General features: G+C 50.0%; 1 protein-coding gene and 1 pseudogene across 2 annotated transcripts in view; both read left to right on the top strand.

Moving 5' to 3' along the window:
- The first annotated feature begins 972 nt into the window (after positions 1–972).
- PPA1 (inorganic pyrophosphatase 1) overlaps positions 973–24,681 on the top strand; it is a 34,272-nt gene continuing 10,563 nt past the window's right edge. The window contains exons 1-5 of one of the 2 annotated variants that reach the window (XM_051823830.2): positions 973–1,127; positions 4,051–4,109; positions 18,460–18,513; positions 19,120–19,239; positions 21,189–21,275. In XM_051823830.2, the coding sequence (XP_051679790.1) occupies positions 1,115–1,127; positions 4,051–4,109; positions 18,460–18,513; positions 19,120–19,239; positions 21,189–21,275 (333 nt within the window). In that variant the 5' untranslated portion in view covers positions 973–1,114. Of the gene's footprint in view, positions 1,128–1,361; positions 1,593–4,050; positions 4,110–18,459; positions 18,514–19,119; positions 19,240–21,188; positions 21,276–24,681 lie in introns of those variants that run through there. The other variant, XM_051823829.2, reaches the window with a different exon arrangement.
- LOC138845484 (coiled-coil domain-containing protein 14 pseudogene) lies at positions 23,081–24,173 on the top strand (annotated as a pseudogene).

Below are 24,681 nucleotides of genomic sequence, written 5' to 3'. Positions count from 1 at the left end.
TGGTATAGCCACTGCCTGCAGTGCTGGCATCCCATATGGGCACCGGTTTGAGACCTGGCTGCTCCACTTCCCACCCAGCTCTCTGCTATGGCCTGGGAAAGCAGCAGAGGATGGCCCAAGTCCTTGGGCCCCTGCAGCCACATGGGGGACCCGGAAGAAGCTCCTGGCTCCTGGCTGCGGATCAGCCCAGCTCCGGCTGTTGTGGCCATCTGGGGAGTGAACCATCGGATGGAAGAACTCTCTCTGCCTCTCCTTCTTTCTCTGTGTAACTCTTTCAAATAAATAAATCTTTTTTTTATTTGACAGGTAGAGTTATAGACAGTGAGAGAGAGAGACAGAGAGAAAGGTCTTCCTTTTGCCGTTGGTTCACCCCTCAAATGGCCACCAGGACCGGCACTGTGCCGATCCGAAGCCAGGAGCCAGGTGCCTCCACCTGGTCTCCCATGCGGGTGCAGGGCCCAAGCACTTGGGCCATCCTCCTCTGCACTCCCCGGCCACAGCAGAGAGCTGGCCTGGAAGAGGGGCAACCGGGACAGAATCCGGCGCCCCGACCGGGACTAGAACCCGGGGTACCGGCGCCACAGGCAGAGGATTAGCCTAGTGAGCCACCAGCACCGGCCACTTATACTATTTTTTAAAATGTGGGGCTGGGGAAGTAACTGATGCAATTATCTGCCCTGAGCTGCAACCGGACTTTCGTTTTTGGGGTCTGGCCTGCAAGACGGAGGAGGTAGTCAGGTCCGAGGCCTATGCCAATGGAAATGTCCTCTAAGGACTCCGACGTCCCCTGGACCTTCCCATCTGGAGTCCCTGGGGTCCTAGGGCTGGCTGGGCAAGGGGCAGTCCACTGGGGAGCGTGGGACTCAAGTTCCTGAGTGGTTACATGGAGTCAGGCTGTGTCGCAAGCTCTGTCGTGTGTCAGCTCGGTTACGGCCATTCCCCAGACGAGAAAGGTCAGGGGGGTTAGAGGCAATTTGCCCCATGTCACGTGGACACCTTGCTGGCAGCCATTAGACGGGGACCAGAACAACGCTCACCTCAGTGCCGCCAGCTGCGGAAGCAATGATTTATCAACACCTTTTGAGATAAGGAGGTGCTCTGTGGGAAGGCGTGTATGAAAGTCCAAGGTGAGTTCCCCGTGTGCTTAGTGGAGAGGTCGGCGGTCAGCTCCCAGCAGGCCCAAGCCGAGTTCGCGCACTTGCGGCCCGGGGTCAGAGCCCCGGAGCCCGCGCGGGCTGAGCCCAGCGCGCCGAGTCGCGGCTCGCAGCCAGCCACGTGGCCCGGCCTGGACGCGGCCCGCCGGCCGGGGGCGGGGCCCGAGGGGGCGGGGCGGGGCGCGCGGCCGCCGCCGGGCCGAGTGCGCCTGCGCGCGGGCTGGACACGCCAGCCAGGCGGCGTTAAAGGCGGCTCCCCGCCCCGCTCGCGGTCCAGCCCTCGCAGTGCGCAGGCGCGGCCTCTCTCCTTGTCAGTCGGCTCCGCGTGCGGGCTGGTGGCTCTGTGGTAGCGGCGGCGGCCCGTCTCCGGCATCATGAGCAGCTTCAGCAGCGAGGAGCGCGCCGCGCCCTTCACCCTCGAGTACCGCGTCTTTCTCAGTGAGTGTCGGCGGCCCACGGCCCCGCCCCGCGCGGCTGCCCATTCATTCCCGGGCCTCGGCTGCGTGGGCGGCTGTGGCCGGCGCTCGGCCCCTCGTCCCCGCGGCGGCCCGGGCTCCTCGGCGTGCCCCCGGGGCCTGGCCGGCCCGCACCTCGCACCCTCCCCGCGGGCGGCGGCGACGCCGTGGGCCGGCCGGCGGCCATCCGTCTCCGCTCGCGGGAAGCGCCCGTTTCCCACGCTCCGCAGGACGCGTACCTGGGCCGGGCTGGTTTGCAGGTGTCGGCCCGGGCGGGGTCCGACGGGAACGGAAACCACCGCGTCATCCTAGAAAGCTGCTTGGCGGTGAACTAATCCCCGCAGGAGGATTGCTGCTCAGAGGCCCGGGGGCCGGCAACTTTCTAGAGACCTTAATTCCGCCGCTTAGCTCTCAGTTTGTCCGCGCTGGGCGGCTCGGGCCCAGCCCCTCGGTCCACGGGCGGGGAACCTGACGCCCGGCTCCCGCCGGACCCCTGCTCGGGGGTCCTGGCCGCGCGTCCGCCCGCCGCGTGTGTCCCAAGCGCCGGGGCTGGGAACGCGCCTTGTGAAACACAAAGCCGTGCCCCTCGGGTCACTCAGGTGACGTCAGTCTGGGACACAGGAGCGAGCAGGTGCCAGGGGTTCGGCTTTGCGCAGGATCCGCGTGGAGGGCGCCTGCCGGGAGTCCTGCGCCCCGAGCCAGGAGGCCGCAGGCCCGAGGCGCTGCGTCCCTGGGCGCGCCGCCGCTCTCCCTGCAGGTGGAGGGAAGCACCTGGGGCTTGTCTTTATCCTCACCCCCACCCCCCGCTTCTGGACTGTGGGCGGCCAGGGGAGGCGCTTGAAGATGTATGGCCAACGGCGCTTCGCTTTAACCTCTTCGCGGCGGGAAGTGGGCAGGTGCCGCGCGCTCTGGAGTTGGTGTGTGAAGCCCTGGGGAGGAGCGGAGGGGCGCGAGTGGGATTCCCCCACGCACGGACAGAGTTCCTAGCGAGAAGCTGTCTGTGTGGGAGGAAGAGGGAAGCGAACCCTCAAGCGGCCACGTCCCGCTGAAGAGTAAACTTGTGAACGCCCCTGTGGAATCCAGGAAGGGTGGGGCTCCCTGCTGTACTCAATTTCAGAATTAGACAGTGAGGACAATGCAGGAAATTTTTTTAAAACAGAATTGTTTAAAAGCATTTTTGTTTATTGAAAGATAGAGAATGGGAGAGAGAGCATCTGGGTTCACTCCCCGTGTGCCAACGACATCTGCAACCCGGCCACCCTGAAGCCAGGAGCCTGGAACTCCATCCAGGTTTCTCACAAATGTGGCAGGGACCTAAGCATTTGAGCCATCATCTGCTGCCTTCCAGGATGTGCAGCAGCAGGAAGCTGGAATCAGAAGCAGAGCCAGGACCTCAACATGGGACCACTTAGCCACAGCACCCATCCCAGGAACTTTTGGACAATAGATCACTGACCCTTTTCTGGAAATAGGGTTAGCTGTAGAATTTCTCCATAGGAAGGGCTTAGAGAAGTGACTGGTGTGAAGATAAGGGGGCATCCCGGTCATTGTCTTCAAGCTGCATGTGCAGAGCAAACACTGATTTTAGTTAGATTATGTATTTGCAGTAAGTAGTTCTTGGCCAGCAGGGAAAACCAATTTGGCTGTGGCTAAAGTAACTTTTTTTTTATCTGTTGAAACTCTGGAACTGGAAATATCAATAATTAGAACCAAAGATGTAATTACTTAGTTTTAAGTGTCTTTAAATTGAAAGATTTCTAAGCATGCTTCCTTAATAGAAGTGAAAACTATGATGTTAGTGTGTCAGTCTCTTTCAGAACTGATAAGGGTTGGGTGTATCACAAAGTTGACTCTGAGGGGCCCTTAGGGGATTGGTATGGTCTCTGCTCAGTTTTTCCTGTTCCACTTTGGTTTTTTAAGCTTGAAGGGATACGATGCAGGTGGACCCTTTAGGTTTCCTAAGAAACAGTGAGGAAGTTTTAAATCACTTTCTGGATATGCTGTGTAGATTTCTTGAGTATACACATGACCTGTGGAGGAACTGCTGCAACTTGATTGCCCTTAAGAAAAACCGTAATCCAGATGTGTTGCTGGAACACCACTTACAAAGCAACATGATTTGTAAATTAGCAAGCTGGCCCCTCCCATTCTCCCCAAGTATGTCACAAAAGCTCTGTAAGGTGAGTCCAAACAACTCAGTTGCTTTCTGTGGACTACGCAGTGCCAGTCCCAGAGGGTGCAAAGGTGTGTGGGGCGGTTCCTCCCGGCATTATGGAGGCTGACACCTGGCAGGTGCTACAGAGCACCTTCAATCAGGAGAGGTGAAGTGTGCGACCAGTTCTTCTGGTGCAGGAATAAATCTTGGTATAAAGCAGCGTGTGCATTCTGCATTTAGAGATACATTTAATCACAACAATATATTTTTGTAATTTATTTTGCAGAAAATGAAAAAGGACAATATATATCTCCATTTCATGATATTCCTATTTATGCTGACAAGGTAAGACATCTCTCGCATACAGTCGTTCTTCTCAGATTAGCTACTCTGAAAAATAGTTATACATAGGAGTTTTCTTTTTCTTTATTTATTTGAAAGGCAGAGTCAGAGAGAGACAGAGAGGGAGATCGTCCATCTGCTGGTTCACTGCCAAAATGGCTGTAATGGTCGGACCTGGGCCAATCTGAAGCCAGAAGCCAGAAGCACATGGGTGCAGGGGCCCACGCACTTGGGCCATCCTCCACTGCTTTCTCAGGCCATAGCAGGGAGCTGGATCAGAAGTGAATCAGCTGCCACATGGAATGCTGGTGTTGCAGGAGGTGGCTTTACCCCCTACCCCACAGCACTGGCCCCAGGAATTTTTTTACATATATCTTAGCAAGGGCTTAAAATGCCCCTTTGTGCTGTGAGTTAAAGGTTCACAGACTCAATAAGAAGTCAGTCTTAAAACCAAACTGTTTGGTAAAAGAAGCTACTGTAAGTTGGTGAAGGAGTAGAGGAATAGAAAAAGCCAATTTAAGCTATCTTGGTTAGTAAACAATCATATTAGTCGCTTCTGTATGTGTATTTGGAACTAAAAATCTTAGTACTTCATTAGTGGTTTTAAAATAACCCAGGTGGCCAGCACAGAATTTTGGGATGTTTTAAACTTTAAAAATAAGCTAGATTATTCAGTGAGTGCAGAAAAATTCAACAGTTTCAATGGGGTTGTAGAGTGGAGATTTGCAGATGTGTTTTTTTTTTTTTTTTTTTTTTTTTTTGACAGGCAGAGTGGACAGTGAGAGAGAGAGACAGAGAAAGGTCTTCCTTTGCCGTTGGTTTACCCTCCAATGGCTGCTGTGGGCCAGAGCGCGCTGCCCACAGCTGATCCGAAGCCAGGAGCCTGGTGCTTCTCCTGGTCTCCCATGCGGATGCAGGACCCACGCACTTGGGCCATCCTCCACTTGCAGATGGTTTTGATAAGGAATTATTGAGATAATAAATCCACTGAAGCTTCTAACACAGACTTTTTTTTTTTCTTCAAAGATTTATTTATTGAATTGAAAGTCAGAGTTACACAGAGAGCAGGAGAGGCAGAGAGAGAGAGAGGTCTTCCATCCCCTGGTTCACTCCCCAGTTGGCTGCAACGGCTGGAGCTGTGCCGATCAGAAGCCGGGAGCCAGGAGCTTCTTCTTCCGGGTCTCCCACGCAGGTGCAGGCGCCCAAGGATTTGGGCCATCTTCTACTGCTTTCCCAGGCCACAGCAGAGAGCTGGATTGGAAGAGGAGCAGCCGGGATTAGAACCGGCACCCATATGTAATACAGGCACTGCAGGTGGCGGCTTTACCTGCTATACCACAGCACTGGCCCCCACACAGACTTTTTTTTTTTAAAGATTTATTTATTTATTTGAAAGGCATGGTTACACAGAGAGCAAGAGAGGGAGAGAGAGAACGCAAGCTTCCATCTGCTGATTCACTCCCAGGTTGGCAGCAATGGGCAGGACTGGGCCAGGCTGAAGCTGGGGCCAGGAGTTTGATTGGGGTCTTCCACATGGGTGCTGGAACCCATGCACTTGGGTCATCTTCCACTGCTTTTCCCAGGCACATTAGCAAGGAGCTGATCGGAAGTGGAGCAATCGGGACTTGAACTGGTGCCCATATGGGATGCTGGCAATGCAGCCAGTGATTTAACCCGTGTAGCACAGCACCCACCCAAGTACACAGACTTCTTAAAAGAAAGTCTGTTCACACAGGGAGCTGAAAAGATCTAACTCTAGCACAGACTGACAGGCTTACCACAAGTTGGAAAGAATTTTCCTTTAGGGAAAAAAGTCCACAATTCTATATACCAAAGTATTTATAAGCCTTGAGTGCTGGGGTTACTGGGACTCTTTAGTTTCATTTTGCCTTTCTAATATTTTTGCAAAAAGCATGCTATTTGTATAACTTGAAGAGCTGTATATTTTTAAATGGAGCTTTTTTTTTTTTTTTTTTTTTTTTTTGACAGGCAGAGTGGACAGTGAGAGAGAGAGACAGAGAGAAAGGTCTTCCTTTGCCGTTGGTTCACCCTCCAATGGCCGCCGCGGCCGGCGCACCGCACTGATCCGAAGCCAGGAGCCAGGTGCTTCTCCTGGTCTCCCATAGGTGCAGGGCCCAAGCACTTGGGCCATCCTCCACTGCACTCCCTGGCCACAGCAGAGAGCTGGCCTGGAAGAGGGGCAACCGGGACAGAATCCGGCGCCCCGACCGGGACTAGAACCCAGTGTGCCAGCGCCGCTAGGCGGAGGATTAGCCTAGTGAGCCGCGGCGCCGGCCTAAATGGAGCTTTTTAAAGCCTCTTTTCTGGTAGAAGTTTGTGCTGTGTTTAGGAACTTGATACTGGGACAGGCACCTAATTTGTTTTCCACCTTTCACTTTTGGTTTCCTTCCCTGAGGAAATTTTGAAGTTTTTGTTTTGTTTTGAGAGGCAGAGAGACAGAGTTCCCACCCACTGATTCACTCCCCAAGTGTTCCTGACAGCCTGGGGTGGGCCCAGACAAAGCTGGGAGCCGGAACTCAATCCGGGTCTGTCATGTGGGCGGCAGGGCCCCTGCTGCCTCCCAGGGCCTGCACTGCAGGAAGCTGGAATTGGGAGCCAGGAGCTAAGCTCAGGAGCTCCAGTATGAGACACTAGTGTCCTAACTGCTGGCCGAATGCTTGTCCCAAGCATGAACTGCGGCGTTGTAAAAGCTGCACAGGTTGTTGGCCTTCCTTGGCTGGATGTTGGCATTGGTGTGAGCATCCCATTGCAGCGCACTGTGGATGACAGCAAGGCGGAACCTTGTCCTTGTGTGTACTGAGACCTGGTTTTGGGGGCTTGGGCTTAACTATCAGACAAATTCATTGTGCTTTTTAAATTTTATTTTTAAAAAGATTTATTTATTTGAAAGAGTCACAGACTGGGGCAGAGAGAGAGAGATCTTCCGTCTGCTGGTCACTGGGAGGGAGATTGGGTTTTCCATCTGTTAGTTCACTCCCCAGATGGCTGTAATAGAGTTGGGCCAGGCCAAAGCCAGCAGCTTCATCTGGGTCTCGGGTGGGTAGCAGGGGCCCAAGGACTTGAGCCATCCTCCACTGATTTTCCCAGGCCATTAGCAGGGAGCTGGATCAGAAGTGGAGCAGCCAGGACATGAACTGGTTGTCATATGGGATACTAGTGTTGCAAGTTGTAGCTTTATCTGCTATGCACAGTAGTAGTCCTCCCCCCCCCCCCTTTTTTTTTAACAGGCAGAGTGGACAGTGAGAGAGAGAGAGAGACAGAGAGAAAGGTCTTCCTTTACTGTTGGTTCACCCTCCAATGGCCGCTGCGGCCGGCGCACCGCGCTGATCCGAAGCCAGGAGCCAGGTGCTTCTCCTGGTCTCCCATGTGGGTGCAGGGCCCAAGCACTTGGGCCATCCCCCACTGCCCTCCTGGGCCACAGCAGAGAGCTGGCCTGGAAGAGGGGCAACCGGGAAAGAATCTGGCGCCCCGACCGGGACTAGAACCTGGTGTGCCGGCGCCGCAGGCAGAGGATTAGCCTAGTGAGCCACGGGTGCTGGCCTTTTTTTTTTTTTTTTTTTTTTTTTTAAGATTTATTTTATTTATTTGAAAGAGTGACAGAGATCTTCTATCTGCTGGTTCATTCCCCAAATGGCCACAATGGCCAGGGCTGAGCCACGCTAAAGCCAGGAGCCCGGAACTCCATCCGGGTCTCCTGCATGGATGGCAGGGGCCCAAGCACTTGGACGTTTAATGTTTATTTGCGTTCCTGGGCCATTCACTGGGAGGTGGATCGAAAGTGGAGCAGCCAGGACTCAGACCCACGCTCGTAACGGGATGCCAACGCTGCAGGCTGTGGCTTAACCTGCTGTGCCACGACACCAGCCCCTTCATTACATTTCTAACAGGAAGTGTGGTACAAGTCTATAACAGCCCTTGGCTGCCGGGAGCACATCCAATTTACACATCGCTTCAGAGTTGGCTGCCTGAGCTGAGCTCCAGTGGGGGTAGTGGAGCAAACAGCCTGAGGCCAATTAGGTACCTGGAGGGCCCTCTAATTGGCCTGCGTTTCCCTGTGGGAGCCCCAGAGTTGTATTTATTCAGAGACCTTATACTGATTTCCTGGGCGTTGACACCAACTGCAGGATCCTCTCCTCCTCTTTAATTGGCCTCGTTTGGTCAGCTTGAGTTAATTGTGTGGTGTGATAGAATGGCTGTGTGTCACCCTGTCAGGTACTCCATGGTAGCATCTCAGACCGACCGCGTGATGGGGAGGCTGAAGCTGTGACCCCCGGGTCTGTTGGTGGCGCCCTGGCGTGCAAGTGTGCTGAGAAAGGAGGTTGTTTCATTGATGTTCAGCAGGGGTTGGAGAACATTCTAGCCAAGGACCACAGCATGATAGACCCTGTGATGCCTGTTCCTGCCGCCGTGTCAGGTGACTCCAAGACTATACTTAGGTGCCATTGCTTGGAGCCCTGTGTCTGTGGCGGGCTTTATGTAGGACTGAGTTCCACCAGTGGTCCAGACCGTAACGAACCTCAGAGCTTCCAACTCCTGCCTGAGAGGCCGGAAAGAGTTCTTTTTGTTTTTAAGGAAGTTGCATGTTTAAATAGGAATGTGGCTGGCACGCAGAGATTGTTTTGTATTGTAGCCTGAAAAAAGATCTGATTAATGTGGCTTAATACGGAAGAGAACAATTTACTTCTTTAAAAACTCCAGTGTGATTAAGCTTACGGAAGTTCATTTTTGTGTGCAGGGCCGCAGACTCTATCCCTCCTGTGGTCCGTCACTGGACAGTGATAATGAGAAATTGTCATCCGCTGGGCGTGCGCAAGGGGAGACGTCCCAGGGCTCACGTTCTCCCTGTCAGGACCTCCCTGTGTGGACAGCATCCACTCTGGTGTTGGGGAATCTATGCAGCCAGGCCTGGAAATTCCTGTAGCTCACGTGCCTGCTTAGGTTATTTCCAAATCCATTGGATTGGAGTGGGCAAAGATGAGGACTCTCTGGGCTTTTTTTTTTTTTGTCCTTGATTCCTTTGCTTTGGATCTGTCTCGGGTTCGGAAATAAAGCATGCCTTGTTGTTCACTGTCCCCGAGTCTCCTGAGACACTGCAAAGGCTAACAACCCAGCACAGAAGCGTTTACAGCATGAAGCACTAGGGAGAGGGATGCTGTGTCTAAACCTCCAGTGCTCGGACATCATGACCTGATATTTTAATTCTAGGGGTCAGCTACTTTTCCCACATATCTTCAGCTTTCATGCTATACTCGTCCTGCCACAGTAGGCTTCTTGTTTCTCAGGTGACTGTTAGGGGTGTCGAGGAGCACATGTAAACAGGGAGCTGTGTCATTGCTCCCCTTCTGAAAGCAAGTCAGGTTCCTAGTCAGGTAGGTTGATGCTCCAGAAACAACTGAACAAAACCTTTCCTGAAGGGCTTTTTTTTTTTTTTGACAGGCAGAGTGGACAGTGAGAGAGAGAGACAGAGAGAAAGGTCCTCCTTTTGCCGTTGGTTCACCCTCCAATGGCTGCCACGGCCGGTGAGCTGCGGCCGGCGCACCGCACTGATCCGATGGCGGGAGCCAGGTACTTATCCAGGTCTCCCATGGGGTGCAGGGCCCAAGCACTTGGGCCATCCTCCACTGCACTCCCTGGCCACAGCAGAGAGCTGGCCTGGAAGAGGGGCAACCGGGACAGAATCCGGCGCCCCGACTGGGACTAGAATCCGGTGTGCCGGCGCCGCAAGGCGGAGGATTAGCCTAGTGAGCCGCGGCGCCGGCCTGAAGTTTGGTTTAAATATGCATTTTTGGAGAAAGTTTCCATGGTCAAAATTCTGTCATTGTAGTTGTAGAAGTTTGACAACTGGAAAAACAGATCTTTCTGCTAGGTTTTACAGAGAAAAAAGATTGTGGTTAGAATATCTGTTTTCAAAAATTTTTAAAAAGATTTCATTATTTATTTGAAAGGCAGAGTTAGAGAGAGGGAGAGAAAGAGAAAGAGAGAGGTCTTCCATCTGCAGTTCACTCCCCAGATGGCCACAATGGCCAGAGCTGGGCCTATCCAAAGCCAGGAGCCGGGAGCTTTTTCTGGGTCTCCCACACGGGTTCAGGGGCCCAAGGACCTAGGCCATTCTCCATTGCTTTCCCAGGCACATTAATAGGGAGCTGATCAGTAGTGGAGCAGCCAGGACTCTAACCCGCACCCATATGGGATGCTGGCGCTGCAGGCGGTGGCTTAGCCCACTATGCCACAGCACCAGCCCCATGTTTTCAGAATTTAATCATCCTGATGCTTATCTTTAGGAAAAAATAGGAGCTTACTCATGGTTATGACAGGGCAGGGAGTTATTACTTTATACAGGTGTGTGTGAAGTGTGTATTACCATTATAGGAAGAGGTTTGAACTGCTGAGAGCTAGAAGTTGTGTGTTGTGTAGTGTGTGTATGTATGTGTGTTAACTTTGTCACTTTAATTGTTAAACCATCTCCCACAGACACATATTAAAAAAAGATTCATTTGAGAGGCAGACGGAGAGCCTATGTTTGCTGGTTCACTCCCTGTTTGCCTGCATTGGCCAGGCTCCAGGCTAAAGCCTGAAACCAGGATCTCAGTCCAGGTTTCTCACATGGGTAGCAAGAACCCAAGTACTCCAAGGTGGGTGTGCATAGCTTATGTATTAACTGCTAGGCTAGCTGCCTGCCCTCCCCTGCACTCTTAGCACAATTTGGATACTTGTTTTTTGATTGGTATACATCACATTTTTCTTTGTCCAGCTATAATCTAACTGCATAAGGGGCACAACACTGAGATTTGGTGATCATATTTCCTTATGTTAGCTTCTCAAATATACCTTAATCACATGTCAACAGAATAACTCGGCAATCCATGTACTTTTCACAACTTAGAATTTATCCTTTTATAATCCTATAACCAACTTTAAAGCCAAAGCTAACAAGTGAGGGTTATGAACTGTTGTTACCTGGTGAGCGCTGGACAGGGTGACCTGTTCTTGGTGACTCGGGACCCCAGCTTCCCTTCCCATGGGGCTGCAGCGCTTCCCTATGGCTGGTGGGGGTTTGATATTCCACTCCAGAAGCCCATGAGCAGGAAGAAACTGGCGCAGCCCTGGTTAGCACCAGCTTCTTGCTTTCTGTCTAATCTCTAGGGGAAGAGGAGAAAAAATCCCTGCCACCACTGTTTTCCTCCAGCTGTTACTGCAAAACAATAAAGTGGTGGGACCGAAAGGTGATTTTTGTTGTTCCTTGTAAGTCTGGTATGTGCATGACATAGGAACCCAGGATGAGCCAGCTTGCAAGTGCCAGTTTCAGCCACCGTGCTGGGGTGATGCAGTGTACCATAGTCCCTGATGGTTCACAGGCAGCGCTGGAAGCCGCGTCTAAGTCACAGCATGTGTCTCTTAATAAAGACCGGGGGTGGAATTAATGGAGTGTGTGCCCTGTACACGGGCTTACCCGCGTCAGGAATAACCGCCTACCCCCTTGCCGAGCCTGCTCGTTAGTGACCGGGCCTGCGGGGGCCCAGGTGCATCAGCCTGGGGAGGCTCCAGCGTCCTCACCGCACTGCTGTAGTGGTCCTGCTCAGTCAGTGGCATGGTAGCCTCGCCGAGATGCAGGAAGTAGTTCTATGCCTGAAAGGATCTTACACATTTCAGGCCTGTGATGTTTCCAGTTTCCTTGGAATAGAGCCATCTCTACCCTTAGTGTTCTTGAACTCTTGATGAAATGGTTGCGGATCTGGGATGTGGGCTCTGCCCTTCTGTCTCTGGCTTGGAGAGGTCAGCGCTATAGCGCTGGTCGCCTTTTATTCTCCCCTGCAGGTTTATCAGTCGTCCCCCCCACTTCCCCAGGAGGCCAGCCTCTTGCTTTTTCTGGAACTGTAAACAGGGAGCTCAGAGATTGGGGATCCTGAGCATGGGAGAAGGGGAGTAGAGAATTCTGGGAAGTCCTAACAATAGGATGGTAAATCCGGGATTGAGCTAAGTAACAGTTGAAACCAGCTGGGATTAAGGGAGGAAGGCATGAGTCTGCCTGGGTGGTATGGCATTTCTTAAAATCTTGGTGTTTTTACGTGCATGAAAACTGGGAATATTACAAAACAGGGTGTTTTAGCACTGAAGTTTTTATAGCAGTAGAGTAATTAGACTGTTTGATGTCACTTGCCCTAAAAATCCTAAATTACGCCCTGTTCAACTCAGTGGCAACTCTGAGCTGTAGCCATGAAGTCTAGGGGAAATCAGTTCTTCAGTAGTGGTTCCTGCTAACACGAGACCCTCCCTTTCTTATATAAAAAGGCTGAAAATGCCTTCCTTTGTGGTAGTGACTGGTGGAGTAAGTATTGTCTAGAGGCTGCCACAAGGGCACTGCTTTAATATTTTTATTTATTTGAAAGAGTTACAGAAAGAGGGAAGAGGCTGGAGGGTGGGGAATCTTCCATACACTGGTTCACTTCCCAGATGGCTACAACAGCCCGTGTTGGAGCAGGCCAAAGCCAGGAGCTTCATCTGGGTATCCCAGGTGGGCAGCAAGGACCAAAGTACTTGGGCCATCCTCTGCTGCTTTTCCCAGGTGCATTAGCACAGAGCTGGGTTGGCAGTAGAGCAGCTGGGACATGATTGAGCATTTATATGGAACACTGGCATCACAGGCAACAACTTTACCCACTACTCCACAATGTGGGCCCCTCTCCATGCGTTTGAAAGATGTACTGAATATTCATTTTGCAAACTGCGCATTTATTTGGTGGACTCTTCACTCACCTAGGATTGTGGGCCCCAGCCTGGAGCCTGAGGCCTATAAGCTGGAAGCACCAGGTTTGGAAATCCAACTTTTGAGGCTGGTGCTATGGCATAGTGGGTAAAGCCACCGCCTGCAGTGCCGGCATCCTATATGGGCACCAGTTCGTGTCCTGGCTGCTCCACTTCGGATCCAACTCTCTGCTGTGGCCTGGGAAAACAGTAGAGGATGGCCCAGGTGCTTCGGACCCAGAAGAAGCTCCTGGCTCCTGGCTTCAGATGGGTGCAGCTCTGGCCACTGTGGCCAGTTGGGGAGTGAGCCAGTGGATGAAAGACCTCTCTCTGCCTATCCTTCTCTCTGTGTAACTCTGACTTTCAAATAAATAAAATCTGTTTTAAAAAACCAACTTTTAGAGAGTTAAAAGGACCTTTATTTTGTTCACTGCTGGTTTTCAGAGCCTAGAAAAGTGTCTGGTGTGGGGAGCAACTCGGACTAGACTAAGTTACTGGAATTAAGACTTATTCTATGCATCTGCTCTCCCACAATATGGCGCTGAGAAGGGAGAAACAGCTTCTACACAGCTGCCTCCAGTTCAACCAATAAACTGTAGGACCTACTCCTGATTGGAGGAGAGCAGCGTACTCAGCGTGTGGGTAGCAGAGTTGGGATTGGTGGAAGAGGACTATAAAGGAGGAGAGAGACAACATGCACCAGGAACATCTAAGGGGAACATCTATCTGAAGGAACACCTGTGCAGCCCCCAAGAGAGCCGGCCGGCGGTGTGCCACTCCCCCGCGGAAGTGGGGAAAGTGGCTAGGGGGAACCACCCTTCCATGGAGATGGAAGGGTCGGTAGCCAACCCGGGAAGAACCAGCAGCAAACCCGGGGAGGGCCGAGCAGACGAAAGAACAGCGCAGAGTTTAGTGTCGTTCCTCCACGAAGAGGGGGAGCGACATAATGGTGCCGTGACTCGGATAGGAAGCCTAGGCAGGGTTTAGTGTCGTTCCTCCATGAAGAGGGGGAGCGACAGTCTGGCACATATGAAGGTACTTTAAAAAGTTTGTGAAAAATAAAATGTTTATTTTGATGCCAAAACTTTGAAAACCCTGCAGTTTTTCCATAGGAGGCATTTCCTACAATTTTAGTGTGCTTTTTGGTTTTGTTTTTAAAGATTTATTTATTTATTTGAGAGGTAGAGAGTGAGGGAGTGGTCTTCCATCCACTGGTTCACTCCCCAGACAGCCACAGTGGCCAGAGCTGTACCAATCCAAAGCTAGGAGCTTCCTCTGGGTCTCCCACACAGGTGCAGGGGCCCAAGGACTTAGGCCAACTCCTACTGCTTTCCCAGGCCATAGCAGAGAGCTGGATCCAAAGTGGAGCAGCCAGGACTCAAACTGGTGCCCATATAGGATGCTGGCACTGCAGGCAGCAACTTTACCCACTATGTCATAGCGTCAGCCCCTTGTTTTTGTTTTTTAAGATTTATTCGTGTTTGAAAGAATGACAGGGAGTGAGAGATCTTCCATCTGCTGGTTCACTCCCCAAATGGCTACAAAAGCTGGGGCTGGGCCAGGCCAAAGCCAGGAGCCTGGAGCTCCATCCTGGTCTCCCGTGTTGGTGGCAGGGACCTAAGTAATTGGGCCATCTTCTGCTGCCTTCCTAGGTGCATTAGCAGAGGACTGGATTAGAAGCAGAGCAGCCAGGACTTGAACCAGTGCTGATACGGCATTGCAGGCAGCGTCTTAACCCATGGCTCCATAGTGCTGGCCCCTCTGCAGAGTTTATCAAGTGCCCCTGCTGTAGTGATTCTTCATAAGTATTTGTTAAAAGTGATGAATTTATTTGAGGAACTCAGAGGCTCTGTTAGAGTCAACCGCCCGAAAAACGTCAATCAGCAATTATGATCTTAAGACATAGACAAATCACATTTTCATTATTAGCTCAGGTAACCCAGGTAACCTTTTTATTTTTAAGCTTGAGCAATCATGCTAGGGGGTTTTTGTGCTCTGCCAAGGGTGATGTAGTGCACTGCTATTGTCCGACTATTTAAGATCATAGTTTCAGACCAGAGTCTCACGGTGGGGGGGTTCCTTTCCCAGAATGGAGTCTCAAGTGCTCCAAAATGGAGTCCCTACTGTCAAGGTGCTACTTCACTCTTATTTTTACAGCTGTACCAGGAAGGTTTAAACCTGTAAGCTTAAGCTTAACTTTTTACACCCGCACATAACAATTCTAACTCTTCAGCTCCAGCTGTAAAGTAATGACAGAGAGGGAAGTGCTGGTTGCTTGGACTTGGGAAGTGTGTGCTCTGGCATGTCACACCGTCCAGTGGAGGTGTGCCCTTATTGTTAATCAAACCAGTTTGTTAATGTTTAAAGAGGTGGAAATACTAGTCAGCCTGCTTTGATCTGTACATATGGGTTGACATCACACTGTACCCCATAACTGTGTTCACTTAAAATAGCACCAATAAATCAATACAATGGATGAAGCAGCTGTGCTTTTTTGCAGGTCCTTCTTGGTATTTTTGGCCCAGGTAGTTCCTGAAGAGCACCGGAGCTTCAGGCTTCTGTAGTTCTTGTCGCAGTAGGGTTCTCTTAAAGTTTTTGAAGACATCCTCTTGTCTTTCCTATCCAGGAGTGCTGTAGGTTCATATCAGGTAGTGCTCTTTTGATAGTCTATGCATATTTATCATTTATGGCCATGAAAGCATTTGATATGGTTTCCAATTTTTAAAAAAGATTTTGTTTATTTATTTGAAAATTTAGAGAGAGAGAGCGCGCGCTTTTCATCTGCTTGTTCACTTCCCAGCAACAGCCAGGGCAGGAGCTAGGAGCTTCATCCCGGTCCCCTACGTGGGACCATCTTCTACTGCCTCTCCCCAGGCTGCTAGCAGGGAGCTGGATGGGAAGTGGAGCAGACGGTACATGAGCTGGCACCCACCTGGGAGACTGGCATTGGAGGTGGCGGCCTTCCTCACTACATCACAACAGCAGCCCCAATTTCCAAATTTTAAAGTGGGGATTTCGGCTCTGTTTGGTACATTTTTCTGGAAGCAATGTATTCGTTTGCTGGCATTTTCTTTAGAAAACATTTACAACTGCGCTTCTTGGTGTTTGAGGCTGTCTTTCATGTTGTAACAGCGCCACCTTGTGAAACTGTAGGATATTGCTGCTGACGACTTGTAAAGCCCAGGCTTTTTCTTACATCAGACATACAGAGAATTTTTATGTCTGAGAAGTGGCACAATATCGTGGGTAAATGCAACTTAATCAGAGACTGGCTCTGAGGTTTCCTACCCACGAACAATCAGCGTCCCGTTTTCTAAGCCATCAAGTTACTGCCTTACAGAGGTGGGACAGTTGGTTCAGTCCTGATTTGAGTAATATTTCCATTTTGGGTCTTTATGTTGTATTAAGTATGCTTTAGGAGCATTGAGTAGAAGCTTATGGAGTACTTCAGTATGCCACAGGTTATTTAACCCAGAACTTAAAGAAGTGACAGAAGTTTTACACATTTGTGTAGAAATCTGTGTAGCATTTCTGCTTGGTTAAAAGTAGCAGCAAGGTCATTTTTGGCTTGAAACCTTTGACCTGTTTCCTTGCAGTTCCCCAGTCCTTGTTTTTTTTCTCATGTAAAATAGCAAAGAGGTAATTCTAAAAGCTGTGTGACTAAGTGGTTTTCTTTAAATCAGTTTTGGGAAGTAGTTGCAGACTTGGCTTCCCCTGTGTGCGTGGCGGACCTGATCTGGAAAACTGCAGTAGGTCTCATTACTTGGGAAAGTGAGAGTCTGGGACCAGAGCTGCAGTGCCGCCATCCCATATGGGTGCCGGTTCGAGTCCTGGCTGCTCCACTTCCAATCCAGCTCTCTGCTATGGCCTGGGAAAGCAGTAGAAGATGGCTCAAGTCCTTGGGCCCCTGCACCCACATGGGAGATCCGGAAGAAGCTCCTGGCTCCTGGCTTCAGATTGGCACAGCACCAGCTGTTGCGGCCATTGGGGAGTGAACCAGCGGATGGAAGACCTCTCTCTGCCTCTCTGTAATTTTGCCTTTCAAATAAATAAATAAGTCTTTATTTAAAAAAATGAAAAGGGAAAGTAATATTCTGCCTAGTTACGGCTCCTTTTAATGAGAAGGCCTGTGTCAGTCCATATGCCATTCTGGTATGCAAAATGAGGTGACGAAGTGATATTTCTCCCCCTGAATATTTCATCTACTTTTTTAAAAAAATATTAATTTATTTATTTGAAAGTCAGAGTTACACAGAGAGAGAAGGAGAGGCAGAGAGAGAGAGAGGTCTTCCATCCGCTGGTTCACTCTCCGGTTGGCTGCAACAGCCAGAGCTGCGCCAATCCGAAGCCAGGACCCAGGAGCTTCTTCTGGGTCTCCCATGCTGGTGCAGGGGCCTAAGGACTTGGGCCATCTTCTACTGCTTTCCCAGGCCATAGCAAAGAGCTGGATGGGAAGTAGAGCAGCCGGGACTTGAACCAGCGCCCATATGGGATGCTGGCGCTTCAGGCTGAGCCACAGTGCCGGCCACCCTATTTTATTTATTTTATTTTTTTAAGATTTATTTATTATTTGAAAGAGTTACACAGAGAGGAGAGGCAGAGAGTATTTCATCTGCTTTAATGTAGTCTGGTTAAGGCTGTATGCTGATTATAGAGCTGTCATTGGTTAAAATGTTTTTGGGACGTGTTCTTTTGTTTTAATTATCAAACTTCTAGTCTTAATTTTTAGGGAGTCTTGGTTTTTAAAAGATGGCTACATTGGGAGAATAAAGTGGGTAATTGAGTTGATTTTCATTTGATGCTAGAAGCACAGCGTGTCCAGAGTAATCAGGCTGATTGGGGATTTGTCTTTTGTACGAAGTGCTTCAGAATAGGAACTTGAGAAACACTGTGAGTAATTGCAGTGTCACCCGAGGAGATGCCACACATTCTCGGAGATGGTTGTTTTGAAACCAGCCGCCTTCAGAGATGGAAGTTCTGTTTGTTTAAAAATAATTTCCCTGCTTTCTGGAAACATTCTTTCCACCCTCCTCTTTTTTTTTTTTTTTTTTTTTTTGTACTAACAAATGTAAAATGCACAGAAGAAAGAATGACACGACTGGGGCAGGTGTTGGTGCCTCTGTGCTGCGTGGAAGCACCTGTGTTCCACTGTGGTTTCCGACCCCAGCTTCCTGCCGATGTAAACTCTGGGAGGCGGCAGTGATGGCTCAAGTGGTCGGGTCCCTGCCACCCATGGGGGAGACCTGGATTCAGTTCCCAGCTCCCAGCTTCATCAGTGACCCAGCCCTGGGCAATGCTGGCATTTGGGGAGTGAGCCAGTGGGCGGGAGCTCTGCTTGTCTGCTTCTCAAATTAAGTAAATGGGAAAAAATTGCACAGTGTCAATCATACACTTCCCCCATTGGGTCAGCAGCACTAAATATTTTTTTGCATTTGATTTCTGTCTTCACTCATCATTCCATGTTGTGTTTTTGATGCATTTTGTGGACAGTCCATTGCCTTCAGGGATGTGCCCCTGTGAATAGTTTCCCCCTAAAATCAGGGTCCAAATAAATGAGCTGCCGTGGCTCTCACCTCTGCTTTGTTTTCAGGACGTGTTCCACATGGTGGTTGAAGTACCACGCTGGTCTAACGCCAAAATGGAGGTAACGTTCACCTTGCACTGGTAATGGGGTGGGACGGCGACACCTGTCTGGCCCCTGTGTGTTTCCAGCGGCTCGCTGAGCTCCAGCTGAAGGCCGCCAGGCCCGTTTGTAGACGGAGCCAAGGCCCGGGACTGCCTGGCTCTCCTCTCAGTCCTGAAGCCACCTTAGGTGCGAACAGTCTCATGGGAATTTCCATTGCGTTTGGTAGTTTCTTTCCGACTCCCTCTGACTTAGCTGCCTTATCATGGGTAATTTATTACGTGTTTCATGTCGTTGGTAATCACACCGGCATGTTGTCAGTGCTCAAGTGCTTGAGTGACACTGGGCGCTTTAAAGCAGAGCTGAGTGTCCCTCTATCTCGGATGTTAGGATTCATCCCAGCTGTAGGATCAGTGGCTGCCTTCCCCCTTCTCAGTGTCCCTCAAGTAGGCCTTCCCTTACTGGCTGCTTACTGAGATGCATTTAGGTCAGATTGTGATGGTGGGGCCAAAATATATCATTAAGGGAGAATCGGGGGCCATGTGTAGCCCATGTCACTTCCTCCAGTCCTCGGGTGTGACCAGTGTTTCACACCCAAACCCTCAATGATGTCAAATTTCACTTCAGATCGCCACAAAGGACCCTTTAAATCCTATTAAACAAGATGTGAAGAAAGGGAAACTGCGCTACGTGGCCAACTTGTTCCCCTACAAGGGCTACATCTGGAACTACGGCGCCATCCCTCAGGTACGGCTCCCTGCGGCTGTGTCGCTTGCTAAAGGTTAACTTAGAGAGATTTAAACACATCACAAGGCGCAATGAACTCATTTGAATGCTTGAGTAACTTCTTTTCAAGATAAACTGAAAGGTAAGTGCTAGGATGTTGAAATTCAGAAAGTGCATCCTTTCCCCTGTGCACCGCTCCCGTGGGAGTCGTGTGCACGCCTTCCCTGAGTCTGCAGAGGAACGCGTGTGCATGGTGGTGGGGAAGAACCGGCGTTTGGCTCTGCCAGACCCCTGCAGGCCCTTCCCCGGCCTGCCCCCTCGGCTCCCTCTCTCTCTCCGAGCCTGCCTGGGTGCTGTGAGGGACGGAGCATTCAGTCCCTGGCACACACGTTCTCGGAGCGGTTGGCTAGTCTTGGAGTCCTGAATCTGTTCTTGGGGCCAGGCTCTCGGTGATTCAGGAGGGATGGGGCCTGCGTGCTTAACCCGCCAGCGCTGGAGGGGCTCTGTCTGCATCGCTTCCTGCTGATCCCCAGCGCGGGGACAGTGGGAAGCAGAGCCTAATCCACGGTGAGTGAACAGTCACCGGAAGCACGTCTCTGACAAGCAAATGACATATTCAGTCCTGGTTTGGCTGGGCCAACGCCATGACACTAGGGAGTTGGTGCTGTGACACTTGCTGTGCATTTAACTTCATTTTTTTCCATTGATAGATTTTTTTTTTGTTGTTAGCCGTTAAGTCCATTAAATGGAACCTACTGTGAAACCATCTGTAAGTTACTAGAGTGCAGGCCAGACTCATCTGGCTCGTTGGGTAATCCCAGAGCCGTGTTTCTGCCTTCGTGGTAGCTCTTCCCTTGCACTGCGGCTGATTAATGTCTGAGGGCTCCTCCCTCGGGGAACCTGCTGGAATACTTTCTCCTCCACGGCTGGGGTTTTGCTGTTGCCTGTGGTTCCCTTCCCTCCCTTCACTTTTGTCTTTCTGCCTTTATTCCCCCCTATAGGCAAACAGTTCCAAGGAATCTGTTCTCTTTGGCAGAGAAAAGGCCCCACAGTGGCTCTATTTTAAACTAACTTCCTAGCAAGCACGGGTTTCGGTTCTTTTCTGAGATGCTCTTCAAGGACTCTGGCTTGCAATTTAGTCACCGGAAGCTTCAGAAGCTCTCCAGGAAGCTAACTCTTCAGCCTTGGCTCCTGGCTGTTTTCATGTAGCTGCCTACCTGTCTTGGGGAAGTGTCATAAAGAAAATCTGGCTAACGGAAGATAGGAAATACCTAGAAGAAAAAAAAGTAGTTTTCTCTTCATGTTTTTTAAAGTTAATATTTGGCTCTGTAGATATTTGTAATTGATGATGTCTCAGTTATTAAGTAGGGGGCCTTTTCTTTTTTTCTTTAAATTTATTTGAGAGGCAGAGTTACAGACAGAGAGAGGTGTTGGTTTGCTCCCCAAATAGCCACAATGGCCAGAGCTGGCCAATTCAAAGCCAGGAGCCAGGAGCTTCTTCTGGGTCTCCCATGTGAGTGCAGGGGCCCAAGCACTTGGGCCATCTTCTGCTGCTTTCGCAGGCCACAGCAGAGAGCTGGTTCAGCAGAGGAGCAGCGGGACTCAAACCAACGCCCACCTGGGATGCTGGCGCTGCAGGCCAAGGTCTAGCCTACTATGCTACAGTGCCGACCTGCTCATTTGTTTTTAGTAAGATCACTGTGGGTTTTAGAACTCAAATTTAGCGTGGTGTTATCTGCATAACTGGAGTTTCAACATTTAATAGAAATTATTGTGTGTAGTTAAGATTCTGAAATGTGAATAAAGGACTTTTAAAAAAGAGAGAAAAAATAGCTGAAAATCCATACTTTCCCAGAAAGATTTGTGGACTGTTCTCTGCTCCTGTCAACATGATCCACTGTGGCAGCAGTGTGGATGTGTAGGAATAAGATACTGTAAGCTTTTTTTTTTTTTTCTTTTTTTTCTCTTAGACTTGGGAAGACCCAGGACACAATGACAAACACACCGGCTGTTGTGGCGACAATGACCCAATTGATGTGTGTGAAATTGGAAGCAAGGTGATGCAATCTGATGTTCTTTTTCCTTAGTGTTGAGGTGATATTGGTATATCAAAGTTCGTATTTCAAAAAATACTGTGAAGATACGCACATTACTGAAATGATGTCTCTTTGGGTCACACGTTGAAAGCTCCCATTTCCTCCTAATCGTTTATGTGGTAGAACTTGTATATTTAAACCTGGTCTGGAAAGTGTGTGTAGACACAGAAACAGCGGGTGTGTTCTGCGTTTCTTCAGCAGGCAGAGCATCACCGTGTAATGTTTCAGGAGGGAAATTTCATCTCGGTACAAGGCAGCCCTTGCCTAATGATTGGAATGATCAGTGAACTGACCCAGCCTAATAACCTCCGAAGTTGGAGACTTGGGGAAGGGATTCTCCAGCAGTTAGGCTCACTCTGCGATTCTGATTGTGGGGGTGAGGGCTTGGCACAGCAGGTAAGATGCTGCCTGGGATGCTCATACCCCATATCAGAGTGCCTGGGTTTCAGTCTCAGCTCTGCTCCCAATTCCAGCTTCTGCCAATGCACACGCACCCTGGGAGAAGCAAGTGATGTCTCCAGTTGTTGGGCCCTTGTCACCTGTGTGGGAGACCTAAATTACATTCCCAGCGCCTAGTTTCCACCTGGTACAGCCCTGACTTTTGTGGGAAGGGAACCAGCAAGTTGGAGAGCTCTGTCTGTCTTCCCCTCTCCTCTACCTCCAGAAAGATTCTGAGTGTATTTGCTTATAATCTCTAAGGCTCAAAGAAAGAAACAACAAAAAACCAAGTTGTCATTCTGGGGTAGGTGTTTGGTGCAGCAGTTATGACACTGCTTGGGAAACCTGCACCTCAGATTGTCCCAGCTCTGATTCTTCCTTCCTGCTCGTGCACACCCTGGGAGGCAGCAGATGATGGCTCAAGTACTCGGGTCCCTGCCACTCATACAGGAGAGCATATTGAGTTCTGGCCTGCCCCAATTCTGGCTGTTGCCTGCGTTTGCTGAGTGAACTAGCTGTTGGAAGATCCCTCTCTCTCTGTCTGTCTTTCTGTGTCTCTGTCTGCCTTCTAAATAAAATGAAAAATTCATAAGAATTCATTTATTTTATTTGAAAATCAGAATTTCAGAGAGAGGGGGAGAGTCAGGAAGATTTTTCATCTGTTGGTTCACTCCCCAAATGGCCACAATGGCCAGGAGCTTCACCCAGGTCTCCCACATGCGTGACATTGGACTGAATACTTGGGCCATCTTTTGCTGCTTTTCCCAGGCCATTAGCAGAGAGCTGGATCAGAAGCAGAGCAGCCAGGACTCGAACCGGCACCCATATGGGATGCTGACTCTGCAGATTGTGGCTTAACCCGCTGCGCCACAATGCTGGCCCTGAAAATAAATTATAAAAAATACTATTTATTTGAAAGGAAGAGTTAGAGAAGGAGAGACACAGAGAAAAATTTTTTTAAAGATTTATTTATTTGGAAGTCAGAGTTACACAGAGATAGGAGAGGCAGAGAGAGAGAGAGAGAGACAGAGAGGTCTTCCATCCGATGGTTCACTCCCCAATTGGCTGCAACGGCTGGAGCTGTGCCAATCCAAAGCCAGGAACCAGGAGCTTCTTCTATGTCTCCCATGTGGGTGCAGGGGCCCAAGGACTTGGACCATCTTCTACTGCTTTCCCAGGCCTTAGCAGACAGCTGGATTGGAAGTGGAGCAGCCGGTCTCGAACTGCCACCCATATGGGATGCCGGCGCTTCAGGCCAGGGCGTTAATCTACACGCCACAGTGCCAACCCCAGGAAATAAATTTTTAAGACCTTGTCGGGGGCTGGCCATGGAGGGCCGGGAGTTGATGCATTGGGTCAGGGCCGTTCCTTGGCTGTGAGAGATGGCCAGGTGTTACCTTCAGGAAGGCACACTGGGCTTGATGAATTAACAAATGGAAGGAAAGGGACCTGTTTAAGAAAAATAGCAGGTTTTAATGCAGATTCTGGCTAATCCCATCCATTCTTGGTGGTTGAGCTTCCTTGCTGAGAAGTGAAGATTCAGGTACAGAAACAGCATAGTCAGAAAACAGATATAATTCCAGAACTTTAGAAGGGAGTACAGATCTAAAGAGAGGACAAGCATACTGTTCCATTAGTTCGGAAAGAAATGTAGTTCCAGGCAACATCACAGTCTAATTATGGCGTATGTACCTCCGTTCCAGTCTGGTCAGCTCAGCAGCCACCATGCCCTTCAGTGGGTCATGCTGACTGGACAGCCAGTTTGCATCACAAGGCAGAACAGTTTCTGTGAACCCTACTGGTGTTCCAAGGAATCTGCTGATAACCAGTCCTGCGCTTCCGTGCAGCCTGCCCCACCCTGACAGATCAGCTCTTTGAACGTTTCAGCAGCTGGGTCCTGCTAATGGGATTCTGCCACCAGGAGTTTCTAAGGAAGCAGACCTACTAAAGTGTTTTCAAACGTACATGTCTCTGTTTCAATCTCATGGAAAAGAAATGCACTCTGACAGTCAGACATACCAGAGCCCCACGTGATCACAACAAGCTTTCTTGGCAACTAATGAAGACAAAAATACCAGAGAACAAATTGGAAGGTCCACCAGTAAGGGAAAGAATTTAAACATACATATACACGATGCAGAAATACTGAAGGATGCACCAAAGGCCAAAAATGCCAGAAAAGTTAGAACTATAAAGCATGTGTTGGGAGAGCTGAAGGCCCTGGGAGCAGAACAAGGTGGACGAGTACTTTCTTATTGTCACGTGGTGTTATACTAAACACAGTGTCACGTCATCCGCCACCCGGCAAAGTCAGAATCAGTGACATGGAGTTTTCCATAAAACTGCATCTTGAGTAACAGAAAGTCATTCTGCCTGTTGTGTTCTTGTTTTAGATTTTTTTCCCGTATTGTGTCCTATGAATTTGAAATGTGTTAGGGAATAACAGATGTTTAGTCTCTTGCTTGCAGGTGTATATTCATTCTCTTTGGTCCAAATGGACCTTGAAAAGATTCAAAGAGGATTTGTGGTGAGAAAATTTTAGTGGTTAGACACCTAAAGATGATTAGCTCCTTATAATAGACTAATTATTTTAAGAAAATGTAAGCCGGCACCGCGGCTCACTAGGCTAATCCTCCGCCTGCGGCGCCGGCACACCAGGTTCTAGTCCCGGTCAGGGCGCCGGATTCTGTCCCGGTTGTTCCTCTTCCAGGCCAGCTCTCTGCTGTGGCCAGGGAGTGCAGTGGAGGATGGCCCAAGTGCTTGGGCCCTGCACCCGCATGGGAGACCAGGAGAAGCACCTGGCTCCTGGCTTCGGATCAGCGCGATGCGCCGGCTGCAGCTCACTGACCGCGGCGGCCATTGGAGGGTGAACCAACGGCAAAAAGGAAAAGGAAGACCTTTTTCTCTGTCTCTCTCACCTGTCCACTCT

Source organism: Oryctolagus cuniculus, chromosome 15 (genome assembly GCF_964237555.1).
Source record: "Oryctolagus cuniculus chromosome 15, mOryCun1.1, whole genome shotgun sequence".
Classification (NCBI taxonomy): Eukaryota; Metazoa; Chordata; class Mammalia; order Lagomorpha; family Leporidae; genus Oryctolagus; species Oryctolagus cuniculus.
This window is presented reverse-complemented; position numbering and strand designations above follow the sequence as displayed.